Here is a 14,597-nt window from a genome sequence, read left to right as displayed (position 1 = left end):
AAGACGGGACACATGAAGAAGGATTGTCCTAAGAGGAAGGCCTGGCTTGACAAGAAAGGTAACCTCTTATCTCTTGTGTGTTATGAATCTAATATGATTTGTGTTTCACATAATGATTGGTGGATTGATTCTGGTTCTACAATCCATGTTTCTAATACCATACAGGGTTTTCTGGATCAAAGGAAGCCATTGGGAAGTGAATGCAGCATCTATTCAGGAAACAGGATGCCTTCACGTGTTGAAGCTGTTGGAACTTTTAGACTTATTTTAAGTACTAATTATGTTTTGGATTTGGAACGAACCTTTTATATTCCTAGTTTTTCTAGGAATTTAATTTCAGTTTCTAAACTTGTACCTTGTGGATACTCTTTTAACTTTTATGGTAATTCTTTTAATTTAATTAAGAACTCATCTATTGTTGGAAATGGTACTTTGGTTGATGGTTTGTTTAAAATTCATTTAAGTGATAATGTTCCTTATAGTCTTATGACTTCACATGCTAACACTGGTATGAAACGTACTATTATGTATGAAAACTCTTCTTTTTTGCGGCTTGATAGGATTAAAAGGTTGGTAAATGCTAGAGTTCTCGGAACTCTTGACTTTACTGACTTTGACACTTGTGTAGACTGCATTAAGGGAAAGCAGACCAACAAATCCAAGAAGGGTGCCAGGACGAGTTCTGAACTTTTAGAAATCATACACACAGATATTTGTTGCCCTGACATGAGCTCTAATGGTCAAAAATATTTCATCACCTTTATTGATGATTACTCATGATATATGTATCTCTATTTGCTTTATCACAAGGATGAAGCGTTGGATGCTTTCAAAATATATAAAGCAGAAGTAGAGAAACAATGTGGAAAACAAATTAAGATCGTGAGATCTGATAGAGGTGGTGAATGTTATGGTAGATACACTGGTATATGATAAGTACTTGGTCCATTTGCTAAATTTCTTCAAGAGCAAGGTATTGTGGCTCAGTACACCTTGCCTGGCACACCATCTCAAAATGTTGTAGCAGAACGGAGAAATAGAACATTAATGGATATGGTACGGAGTATGCTGAGTAACACCAAACTTCCTTATTCTTTGTGGATTGAAGCTCTCAAAATTGTAGCATATATATTAAACTGAGTTCCAACTAAGGCGGTTCCCAAAACGCCATTCGAATTATGGAAGGGTTGGAAACCAAGTTTAAGTCATTTATGTATCTAGGGTTGCCCAGTTGAAGTTAGATTTATAATCCACAAGAACGGAAGTTAGATCCTATGACTATTAGTGCATATTTTATTGGATATATGGAAAAATCCCAGGGATATAAGTTTTATTGTCCAAACCATTCCAGTAGAATTGTTGAATCAAGAAACGTCAAATTTCTTGAAAATGATGTGGTTAGTGGGAGTGATCAAATCAGAGACTCAGTTCTGAGAAAATTGATGCTTCAGACAATGCTCCTACATTGAGTAAAAGATTGGTTGTTCATCCAAACAGGGTGAATAATGAGGAACCACTCAATCAAAATCCACCTTCTGATGAGATTGTTTTAGAAGATCATTTTGAACAACCTCCACTACAGGAGGAACAACCTATTGTGCAACAGTCTCAACAAGACACTGTTGTTACAACATTAAGGAGATCTACTAGAACAAAGAGATCAGCAATTCCTAATGATTATGAAGTGTATATGCAAGAGTCTGACTGTGACATAGGTATTGAGGATGATCCAGACACGTTTTTACAAGCTATGAACAGTAGTAAATCTGAGTTATGGTATAATGCAATGATAGACAAGATGAATTCTATGTCGGATAATGAAGTTTGGGACCTTGTTAAGTTGCCTACTGGAAAGAAACCTATTGGTTGTAAATGGGTATTTAAAACCAAAAAGGATTCATTAGGAAACATTGAGAGATACAAGGCTAGACTTGTTGCCAAGGGGTTCACGCAAAGGGAATGAATAGATTATAAAGAAACATTTTCTCCAGTTTCTAAAAAGGATTCCTTTCGTATCATAATGGCATTAGTTGCCCATTTCAATTTAGATTTACTTCAAATGGATGTGAAAATAGCTTTTCTCAATGGAGATTTGGAGGAAGAGTTTATATGAAACAACCTGATGGGCTCATTTCAAGTGATGGTAAGCATTTGTTTTGCAAGCTTAAGAAGTCTATTGATGGATTTAAACAAGCCTCTTGACAGTGGTATTTAAGATTTCACACTGTTATCTCTTCATTTGGTTTTGTAGAGAATGTCATGGATCAGTGTATATATCACAAGGTCAGTGGGAGTAAAATCATCTTTCTTGTGTTATATGTATATGATATTTTACTTGCAACCAATGATTTGGGTTTGCTACATGAGGTGAAATAATTTCTCTCTCAACATTTTGGTATGAAGGATATGGGTGAGACATCTTATGTCATTGGCATTAAGATTCATAGGGACATGTCTCAACATATTTTGGGACTATCTGAGAAAGCCTATATTAATAAAATTCTTGAGAGATTTAGGATGAAAGATTGTTCACCCAGTGTTGCACCCATTGTTAAGGGTGACAGGTTCAATCTGAACCAATGTCCTACACTTGAGATTGAAAAGGAACAAATGAAAACTATTCCTTATGCTTCAGCTGTTGGAAGCCTAAATGGTGAGCATTTGTTTTGCAAGCTTAAGAAGTCTATTTATGGACTTAAACAAGCCTCCCAACAGTGGTATTTAAGATTTCACACTGTTATCTCTTCATTTGGTTTTGTAGAGAATGTCATGGATCAGTGTATATATTACAAGATCAGTGGGAGTAAAATCATCTTTCTTGTGTTATATGTAGATGATATTTTACTTGCAACCAATGATTTGGGTTTGCTACATGAGGTGAAACAATTTCTCTCTCAACATTTCAGTATGAAGGATATGGGTGAGGCATCTTTTGTCATTGGCATTAAGATTCATGGGGACAGGTCTCAACATATTTTGGGACTATCTCAGGAAGTCTATATTAATAAAATTCTTGAGAGATTTAGGATGAAAGATTGTTCACCCAGTGTTGCACCCATTGTTAAGGGTGGCAAGTTCAATCTGACCCAATGTCCTACACTTGTGATTGAAAAGGAACAAATGAAAACTATTCCTTTTGCTTCAGCTGTTGGAAGCCTAATGTATGCTCAAGTCTGTACTAGACCTGACATCGTTTTGCAGTTGGCATGTTAGGAAGATATCAAAGTAATCTAGGTTTGGATCATTGGAGAGTTGCAAAGAAGGTCATGAGGTATCTTCAAGGAACTAAATGTTTCATGCTTACTTATAGATAGTCTGACATTTTAGAAGTCGTCGGATATTCAGACTCTGACTTCACTGGCTGCATTGATTCTCGAAAATCAACATGCGGATATGTTTTTATGCTCGCCGGAGGTGCTATATCTTGGAGAAGTGCTAAGCAATCTTTAGTTGCCACTTCTACTATGGAAGCTGAATTTGTTTCCTGTTTTGAGGCAACTACACAGGTTATTTGGTTGAGAAGTTTTATTTCTGGGCTTGGAGTTGTTGAGTCTATCTCTAGGCCAATAAAGTTATACTGTGACAATTCAGCTGCTGTATTCTTTGCTAAGAATAATAAGAGTAGAAGTCGAAATAAACACATCGACATTAAGTACTTAGCAATAAGGGAGCACGTTAAAGCCAAAGAAGTGCTCATTGAACACATACATACCGAGCAGATGATTACTGATCCTCTGACAAAAGGCATGCCACCAAAGACGTTCAAGGATCATGTTGTTCAAATGGATGTCCCGTTTTGTCATTATGAGAGGTAATACTTTCATTGTCTGAAACTTTGTAATTTAATTTGTTTACTCTTTTAAGTTGTATACATTTTGGATGGAGACAAACAAACATTCTAGAGGACCTGGAACAAACATTTGATATTTGTTATAAAGTGATATTCCACATTTAAGCGTTTATTTAGAAAGAGAAAAATTGCATTGTAATACATAGAAGGTAATACTTGTTTAAAAGAGATGTACCGCTATGATTCATGTAATTTCCTCTTTCTAATTGAACATACCGCACATACATCTCTTGTGTTCTGGATTATATTATAAAAGTTTGGACCAAGTGGGAGAATGTTAGACTTTTTGCATTATGGTCCTACACTTTAATATAATTACATTTTGGTCCTTGCTGAGATGGATTGATGTGGTCATACGGTTGTGTCTCTTCTCTTGAGCAGTTGTCTTTGATGGAAAGACAACTGCATATTAAAAGGAGAGAGACTTTACAGGTCCCCAATTAGACGCAATTTTTATTTTAGATTCAAAACCATCACTCCAAAAATTGCAGTCAGTGGAAGATCCTGTATTTTGAAGGAGCAAGAAGATTAAACAACAATTGCTATGGCTAGAGGTTTGTCATTTACTTCTGCATATATTCCATGGAGATTTTATTTTGAAATTGATTGTATTATCAACTTTATATGAATATTGGAATATGAATGTATTTTAGAGTCTTTACTTATTGGTCTAATCTAATCTGAAAATTAATTAAAACCCAAATAAGATTATTTGTTTAAAAATGAAAAAAAGGTGGGACTTGTTTTCAGATTATTCAACTTTATTCAATCGAAAATATTTTTCTTTCTCTCATTCCAATCTAAAAATTAATTCACCCAAGACCACTATCGTCGCTACCATTAGCAATCACCGCCGACCGACGTGGCCAAAATGACTCACGAACGATCGGAACTGGCCGATCGTGCATTGATCTGGTCGTTTCCAACCATATCCAATCAGTTGTGCGCTGTTTCGACGGCTGCTGACTGCCGTCCGACAGTGGTGGCTAGCAGCCGGCTATCCTCTTGGATGGCTGGGGTATTTAGTTAATTTTTAAACTTTTATTGTGAAGGTGTTTAGCTAAATTAACAAATATAGAAAATTAAAAGAATAATCTAAATATTTTCAGAAAATGTATCAACCAACTATTATGTCTTAAAAACATTTTTCAAAAAATGTACCAAACAATTATTCAGCATTTTATCCAACTTTGATATAATTTTCAGATATTTTACCACACACATTTTTAGATTCAAATCCAATTTGATTTGATTCAACTCAACTTAACTTAAAACACTTTCTCATAATAATATTTTTTAAAAAGTGTAACAAACAGACTCGCCCCTACTTGGTTTGGTTATTTTATTTTTAAAATGCGATTTGAAATATGTTCGTTACTTTAGTTTATCATAAACGTTAAAAGTTGAATTTGTGTTACATTATCAAGTTGATTAGTTTTTATATTAGATATGTATAATTGTACACTATTTTTCAATAATAATGTTTTACTTACAACTGAGTTATATAAACAAACAAAAATTACATAAAATTTATGTCAAATGACTACTCTGTCATTTGTTTTTTGTTTGTTTGTATGACTCAATTGTAAGTATAGTATTGCTCATTTTTTAATTAGCTTTTAAGAATGAGTTATATTTAAACTCATATAATATAGTTATATAACCATGTGTTTGCAAAAAATAATGGGCTCGATCAACCTCGATCGTATGCACGTTACACATGAGGAATGATATTAGAATTTTACACATCACCAAGTTGTTAGATTGTTATTATATATATAATAAGTGTGCTAATATTTGAGCCTTGATTGGGTAAGTCCAAATGGGGTTAAGTTTTCTATTATATGTATTCTATAATAGTGAGAAATCTAGTGTGAAAGAATAGAGGGCAAGAGTGAAATGTCGTCATTATACTTTATAATTGTTGCAACTTTATGATATTCAATAAAATTTTCTATATGAATGCTAGACATAATTCCTTTATTGGAACAAACCAGGATAAATTGTGTGTTCTTTTTACTTTTTTGTTTTCTTTATTGTGTGTTTTTTGTTATGGTTTTCAACAATTTTAACATATATATATATAATGTAAAAAATTGTTGAATGTGTAAGGTCGTAGATAATTGTGATATAAAAAGTTATTTAGTATCATGAGTTAAATATAATGGAAATGAACTGGTTTGAAAAAATTTCCAAGGATGCTTCTTTTTTATCGGGAATTTGACTCTGAATATTGGACTGCTTAATTGAGTCATACTCTTCAAAAAATGCTGATGAAAATCAAGACGAAGTTCTGATTATACTAATAGCCCAACATAAGTGGAGTGCAATCTTCATTGGAGCTCGCAATATTTGAACGTGGGCCGAAGATCTAAATGGGCCGAGCCCATCCAGGCTATTCTTAGCCTCGCTTACATTTGTATTTAACAAAAGAGCAAAAGTGTACATATATTTTATCAATTGAAAGATGAAAGAATGCAAACAAATTTATGAATCTATTAATTTAATAGTTAAATGAAGATGACATAACATAACCCCAAAGGTTAGCCGAGCGGTCAATAAGGTTTGTTCTCTTAATTGATTTTTTGGATTCAAATAACCTGGAGATAATCTATTACATTTGTGACTTACCTTGAAACATTGAGTTTATAAGGTATTTAATGAATCCCGATAATTAGATGAGGTATGCGTAAACTGATCCAAACATTGCGGTCATTTAAAAAAAAAAAAAAAAAGATCGAATAAATATAATGAAGGGAAGAATTATGTTTCCATTACGTAGGAGGGTTAACTTATGCGAATACTAGTAACTTAGAGAGCTTGGAAGAGGGAACCACTAACCTTCTAGTGCCTTAATTGATATAGATAGTAACTATGAAAATTAAATAATAAATTTAAATTATAATAGCAAGTAAAAATATTTAATTGTACTAATGAAATTTTTGATAAATTGAACAGTTTAACCTCATGAAGCCATGAAGCTAATGGGAGAAGAGAAGTACCCTATTTCCTCAGAAAAATGCCCACTTGTTTTCATATAAAAAGCACAACACAACAATTTTACAGAACAAAAACATCAATGTGGCAGCAAATATCCCTTCTTTAAAAGCCACCTCATTTTGTATTTTTTGTTTATATCTCCACTACCCCCATCGAAACTTGTTTCTCATGCAAAGCCTCTGGTCACCACTCACCATGCAATCTTTTACGTGTCACCCTTTTGAACCTCCTCACTTCTTTATAAAACTAACTCCATTTCTCTTCTCTTAAACCCATCTTTCTCTCCTCCCTTCCAATTATCTTCATCATCTCCTTAATACTTATCTTCTTCTTCTTCTTCTTCTCCATTATCCTCAATGGCCGAACGTGATCGTGACCGTCCACAGCCACACCAGCTTCAGGTGCACCCACAGCACCGTTATGATCATCATGGAGCTGGTGTCAAGTCACTTATGCCGAGACGCGGGCCTTCAGCCAGCCAAGTTCTAGCGGTGGTCGCGCTCCTACCCGTGGGTGGCACCTTGCTTGCCTTAGCTGGTTTGACTCTGGCTGGTTCTATCATTGGGCTTATGGTCACTACACCGCTGTTTATAATATTCAGCCCAGTTATCGTCCCGGCGGCTATTGCTATCGGGCTTGCAGTGGCGGGCTTTTTCACTTCCGGGGCTTTTGGGTTGACGGGTTTGACTTCATTCTCATGGATCTTGAACAGCTTCCGCCAGTCCACGGGGTCGGTACCGGATATGGCGGACCAGGCAAAGCGACGCATGGCCGACATGGCAGGTTTTGTGGGCCAGAAGACCAAGGAAGTGGGCCAGGAGATCCAGAGCAAGGCCCATGAAGTAGGGAAGACTGGGACGGGAAGGACATGAGTTTTGAGTTTGAGTTGAGGCTTGAGGAGATGGAAGTGAAGGAATAACGAATGTGCGGTTCTTGTTTGGGGTTTTTAATGTAATGTCTTTAGTTTTCTGGTGTAAGTTTGTGTGTGTAGCCATAGGTTTCTATCAATGTAGGCATTTGATTTTGTGTACTGTGGGTTTCATTTTTTTTTTTTTTAATTTAAACGCGTTATGTTATATGTTCTGGGTCTTATATCTTCTGTTTTTCTGTCTTTAATGTTCCAACCATCTTCAGCTTAGAAATTATATGGATGAATGATGAATCTAGAAATGAAGCTCTTTCATTCATCTCTAGAAATAGAAAACAATTCTACAGTGTTACAATTCAAAATTGTGTGGTTGCACAAAGCCACAAAGCCCTCATTTGGCATTCTTCTCTTCTCTCTCAACAAAAATGAACCACAGAAACGCTTAATAGATATGTACGAGGAATTCATATAAAAACACTGGAAGAAAGAAAGTTAAGAGAAAGAAGGGGTAGGTTGTGAAATTGGTTGAGATTGAGGTTCCCCAGAAGCGGGATCATCGGGGTTGGGTATCCAAAACGAGAGTACAGAAGAGGCAGCAACAAACATCACGCGACGGGGAGCCCATTTCAAACATGAAGATACCCCAGTGTGGGCATTCCAACATGCCACCTACCACAAATTAAAACAAGTAACATAATCATATAGAAAACACAGAAACAAGACCCAAAAAATAAAAAAATAAAAAAAAAAAATAAAAAAAAAAGGTTAAGAAAGTTATGCTGTTATTACTAGTTAATACATCATGAATCTTTCTTCAATGTTGCATAAAACTAGTTACCTAAAAAAATACACCAAATTACTTGACACCATCTTGATCGTCTATTAATTATGAAATTTTTTTTTAAAGAAAAGAAGATGGTGCCACGTGTGTGGTGCGTGAATTCAGTATATTTTTTATATTTTTTCCGGTAACTGTAGCATTGCTCAAACTTACCAGTTTACTATTTCTATGTTACGTTACCAAAACTTCTTCCAATTTAGGAACTGACACTCCATATTATGTCAACATCTTCGTGATTGGGTTTAGCAGGACTAACCAATGTGCTTGACTCAACAGTTGAACGGTACTCGATGAATGTTAATATATTTATTATTTTCCCAACCATCCAGACACAACCAGCTAACAGCCTTAATTTAGATTTACATGAGCTTCATAATTTCCCCCCCTTTTAAGATAGAGCAGAAAAGAAGTTAAGGATGTGGTCCAGCACAGCCATAGTCAGTTTATTTAATGAACGTATGATACGAACTTATAAATCACCTAAGGAGTTCACTTTGAATGCACTCTACAAGTAACATTAAAAAAATTTTAACACAGAGAAGAAAAAAAAGAATGATACCTCATTTCTCATGTTGATATCCCAGGCATGAATTGTTCCATCCCCTGACCCTTTGACAAACAAGAAGACTGAACTTAGTTTACAATGATCCAAACGGAAGACAGGAAAATTTAAGCAGCAAATTGCACCCATTTGAAAAGTTACTTATGGAACTAAAATAATCAATCATTAGATACAAAAACCACATCACCACAAGTCTATGCTCATTTGGAAAAGATAGGTAGATGACTGATGGAATTGGCAAGATTGTTTCAACAAGTACTAAGAACTGTATAAGACGAGGTTCTTAAAAATACCAAAGTCGGATAAGACCCTTCTTAAACATAAACTTTCCAGTTCTTTAAAAAGCTTCAATGCTAAAACTAATTTTAGAACTCATAGAATAGAAATGACCAGAAAAAGAAAAGAAAATTGAAATGGACTAGATGATGCATTTTATTTTTCAAATAGAAAACATATTAAATACTGGATGATACCTGAGACCACATACTGGCCATCTGGGGAAAAAGTTGCTTCCATAGTTTCATTTGGGGATGGCTCCAAATTCACAGCGAACCGCTGCACATAAGAATGTCTCGTTACTGGTTACTTAAGCCACATCCTACATATATATTGTAAAGTAAAATGAAAAACAGAGTATTTAGGATTGATCTCCACATCACAGCGGATAGGTAAGACTATTGTCCATGAGAACCCTAAAACAAATCAGGTAAACTAACCTTCTCTCCTCCATATGCATCAAGAACATAAATGTTGTTATTTGTGGTCATCAAGAGCATTGATTTGCCATCGTTGCTGAATTTGATATCACAAACCTCTGCTCTATCTCCACCTACTAAGAAGGTGTCAAAGGGGCCCTGCAGTTGGAAAAATATATCAAATTGATGGCTTCATAAAGTGCCACACACAAGCTGATGTTTTATAGGTAAGTACCTTGTCATAAGAACGTGAATCAAACAATTTTATAGCACCACCTTCCATTGCCACGGCAAAGACCAAGCCTTGTTGATCATATGCAACTGTAGGTCTACCACGTAGATGTAGAATTCCCTGAAAACTATGTCAGTAAGCATAAATCACCATTGTGTATATTTTAAAGTAAGAACCTAAATTAATTACAAATGCCAATCCAAATACAAGCCAGTATATATATATACTTGCAACCTCGATCCACAATCAAGACTAATGACCCTAATTACTTGACTTCTTTACTACTGTGAAAGGGGGAGGAAACCAATCTTCAGCAATTCAGGATTGATTAAATTATTTGTAATGCATGTCAATTTTCTTTGGAAGCTTAAAATTTGCATAAATTTCATGAGAAACAAGAAACAAACCTGGCAAGCGTTTACACGAAGATCCCACATTCTGACACTGTGGTCAACAGAACCAGACATGAAGCTATCATTTACTGGAGACATGCAGAGGGAAACAACCCTACAACATCAACCAAGAGTTTAATAATCACAATCATAACCTTGCAAAATAAACATAAAACAGAAAGGAACAATTTAATCTTTTTCTTTTGTATAAGGATACATAAACCCTTTTCCGGAACCATGTATGATACTGAACTTATTTTTATAATCAGAGTCAACTGCTTTATCTACTTAATAGTAAACCGCAAACGAATCATGTTATTCAAACCTCTCTTTATGGCCTTTAAAGTAGCGGAGAATTCGATTATCATACATTGACAGATACCGCAAAGATTCTGGCAAGAAAAGAAAATACAGATATTACCATTGGCCTTCTTTAAAATCACAAAAATCAGACTTCAGTTTTACTTTACAAAGGTCAATATATTTATTAATTGCTCCTCTATCCAGAAATTTACACTGAGAAACTCACCTCCAGTGGAATCCAAATTATATTTTGTCGAGCAAATAACAGAGCTTGGATGATGGGTAAAGCAAATACGATCAGTGCCATGTTTCTTATGATATGTGGTCTTGAGCAACCTGAAGTTCGTAACGCAACAATAATTAAAACTTTAAATGAAAGTAATTAACAGAACATAATATCATCTAGGGTTGATTTGATCCTTTAAATGAAAGTAATTAACAGAAGCTAAACTCATTTTAAAATACTCGAAATTTACCATAATATTAACACCTGTTTAATTGAAAACAATGTACTGAAATTGGAGTATCCAATTCAACCTTGATAACAGTACCACTTTTCAATCAGCAAAGAATAGTTATTCCAGGCAATAATCTGACGCAAATTAAGGTGATAATTAGTTCAAGAAAGCACATTTGAACGACTCACTTAGCATTAACGATGTCGTATAGACGGACCGAGCCATCCTCGCTAGCCGTGACCAATAAATCGTCTTTCCGATGAAAGTCAAGTGAATTTATCTTCCCACCCTGAAATTGTAATTTTTTTTTTTTAAATTATCATCAGGAATTATAGGTATATAGCGAAATCTAAACTGTTTTTATTTTTTGGTATTTAATTTGTTAGGTAAAAAGAAATTATAAACATGAAAAGTAAGAAGAGAAGATTTACAAAGTCTGAGAAAACTGCGCCTACGGCCATGCTGCGCACAATTTTGTCATCGAGTTCTGTGAGCGCCGTCGTCGCCATTGATAAATTCTGATAAGAAAAGAAGAGACTTCGGAATTTAAAACGAGCAGCAATAACTGTGCGTGGAGGCAGTGGCAATATCAAATTATTACAATCCCAGTGGAGACAAACGACGCCGTATGGTAGACTCTTTCAGTCGCGCTTTTCTAACAGTTTCTTGCGGGAAATAAAAGATATTTGTTTTTTACTATTATAATATAATTCACTAATTATAAAACTCATAAAAAAAATAAATCTATATCACAAGGAAGAATTTCAAACCCCTTAAAGAATATTTTGATATCAATACCCTTTAATTGTGCTTATCCTTGTATAAAAATGTCATTATCCATATTTAATAATCTAAATATTTCATTATCCATAGTTTATGTAACGACTCTTTTTTACTCATATACTCATAGAAATACATATACTAAAATACATGTATAATAACATAATTAGATGAGCCCAAATTTTTCTTTCATTAAATATACATATACTTTACACAAAATAAAGTATCATATACAACAAGTCATCAAAAAGTGGTAGGCAGTGTGACTATTTCTCTTCGCTTGCAGACGTTCATCCGACTGCGTCCTCACCTAGATCCTGCAAAACACATAGAAACAATTGGGTGAGCACCAAAAGGCTTAGTAAGTAAATCCTCTACTCATCTGTCCCTGTAACTCTTTCTCTTAATTCTTTCATTACTCTTTTCTCTTTCTGTTTCTCTTTTACATAGCTCGTTCTTTCTCACTTGAATATCACGACCTCATCTAAACGGAGGCACGGCCGGGAACTCTAGCCCACTCTACGTGACTTCTACTCACTCATATGTCACGGCCCCGTCTTACCGGAGGCACGGCCGGGAACTCAATCCCGTTCTGCGTGACCAATACTCATTCAAGTGTCACGACCTCATCTTACTGGAGGCACGACCGGAAGATCACAAAGCTCCCACTACTCGTGACCTTAACTCATTCTCTGCCGATCGGACTCGGTTATGCATGGATTCGGAACTCTTAGCCACGTGAGTGTATTCTCTCTCTCTCTCGAGTGTCATAACCTCATCTTACCGGAGACACGGCTGGAAGATCACAAAGCTCCCACTACTCGTGACAATTCTACTCATCACTCACAGGTTCCCCATCACATGACCTACTCTATTCTCTCGTCTAGCACTACTCTTGTTTTTATTCTCTAGTGCTTATTCTCTCTTTCACTCTACTCTTGGAGTTTTCTCATTCTCATTGCTTTTAGAGTAACTTATACTAAAATTCTCTACTCTTTCTCAAGCTACTTCTCAACGCACAACTAATGCGTATGGATGGTTAATGCTTGTTAATGCACTAATGAAATGTCAATATGCAATGTCGCAAGAATTAAGGTTTACTATTCATGCTCATACTTCTCTTATGCATTTCATCAAACACCTCATGTACATATAAAAACTCTACTAAAACAATAACTATACTTCTTTCTCTAATCATCTAAAATGGGAGGAAACTCCCTCACATAGCTATAATCCCTGTCAAGGACAAACACTTCTAAAAAGATTGCTCAATCTCCTCTAATTTCATCTCACTCATCACACATCATGCAATCTCAACACTTCTCATAAATGAAGTGTATTCAACAACCACAAAGCAAATACTCCTTTCAATTCAATTCTCAATAATATAGCATACACATGCATATATAATTCTCTACTCAAAAGAGTTCTTAAATCTCAACTTGGTTGAATTTCCTTACTTGTGATAGAGTGATTCCACTAGCACTTCTCTTTACCTTGGTAACTTGCCTTTTCTCTACAATCTCAACCAACCATACTATAAGACTTCAACTCATTAATAGGTAAAATTCACATCTAAAGCAAGAATCTTTACCTTAGGATGCTTTAGATTAACTTTCTACCAAAATCACTCAAAAAGCCCTTTAGAATCCTTGAAAGATTGAAGAAAAACTTGAGAGGAAATGGAGAATGGAAGAGGCAGTGGAAGGATGAAGAATGAAGGGGTTACAAAGCTTAAGCCCTTTTTAGCTCAAAATATCTTCATTCATTCCCATAATGCCCTTACACTTTCTTGGACATTCCATCATTGTCCTTTGATTCCTTACACTCACACCCCCACTCTAACATATTCTCCATGAAATTTCCTTACATTTCACTCCCCACTTGTCCTGCTAATCAGGGGCAGAATGATCCATTTGCCCTTAGGCAAAAATCTCTAACAAATTCAATACAAAACTCAGCCGGCTCTTCGTCGTGGCGAAGCAAGTTTCTTCACCCCGACGAAAAATTACAGAACCTACCTCTTTGGTTGCAGAACCTCGTCGCCGCGGCGAAGTCTGTAACACCAAGATTTCGCCAAGTCTTTACAATTTCAGGGCAACCATTCAACTAAACCAATATATCCATTCAACCAAGGGCCAACCAAACAATATTAACAATATAACAACTCAATTAAGAGCAAAACAATAAAGATTCAAACAATGCACATAAATTAGCTACATACCTCAAGTGGGGCGTTACAGTTTATTTTAGGATTTGTTGATATAAAATTAAAATAAAGTAAACGACATATTCCCATCCAAAGTTTAGTGAAATCGGTTGGTACCCCTGGTTTCATAACTTCCATATTACCACCTTTAAATGGACATTGTTAATGACGGATGGCATCTAGCACAAGAGTAGAGGTGCTTTTACAAAACAGCCCTCGAACTTCTACTTTTTTCAACTCCCCTCCTTTTCTTCACTATCACTGGCAGTCTGGCACTTCCCTTTGCGTGTTTTCCCCACATTACCCACTACACTAAACCCCTTAACACTTCCATTAGATTCCCCACATTACCCTCTACAAACCCCTAACATTCCTTCTCTGGTGTACCCTCAAATCATTGCCCCTTT

At 35.5% G+C, this 14,597-nt stretch overlaps 2 protein-coding genes across 2 annotated transcripts; one reads left to right on the top strand and one right to left on the bottom strand.

The window, feature by feature from the left end:
• Positions 1-6,994: 6,994 nt before the first annotated feature.
• Positions 6,995-7,882, top strand: LOC116140380 (oleosin 18.2 kDa-like). The gene has a single exon (XM_031426027.1). The coding sequence runs from the start codon at positions 7,207-7,209 to the stop codon at positions 7,720-7,722; it is 516 nt and encodes a 171-aa protein (XP_031281887.1). The 5' UTR covers positions 6,995-7,206; the 3' UTR covers positions 7,723-7,882.
• Positions 7,883-8,008: 126 nt separating this feature from the next.
• LOC116140379 (protein ANTHESIS POMOTING FACTOR 1-like) lies at positions 8,009-11,790 on the bottom strand. Its single transcript, XM_031426026.1, has 10 exons — positions 11,633-11,790; positions 11,390-11,490; positions 10,970-11,079; positions 10,766-10,832; positions 10,456-10,555; positions 10,052-10,168; positions 9,838-9,975; positions 9,595-9,676; positions 9,119-9,168; positions 8,009-8,387 (listed from the first exon to the last, which is right to left on the bottom strand). Exons 1-10 carry the CDS (start codon positions 11,708-11,710, stop codon positions 8,211-8,213), a joined length of 1,020 nt encoding a protein of 339 aa, XP_031281886.1. The 5' UTR covers positions 11,711-11,790; the 3' UTR covers positions 8,009-8,210.
• Positions 11,791-14,597: the final 2,807 nt, after the last annotated feature.

Source organism: Pistacia vera, unplaced genomic scaffold (assembly GCF_008641045.1).
Source record: "Pistacia vera cultivar Batoury unplaced genomic scaffold, PisVer_v2 Contig371, whole genome shotgun sequence".
Taxonomy (NCBI): Eukaryota; Viridiplantae; Streptophyta; class Magnoliopsida; order Sapindales; family Anacardiaceae; genus Pistacia; species Pistacia vera.
Note: the sequence above shows the minus strand (reverse complement) of the source record. Positions and strands in the feature narration are given on the sequence as shown.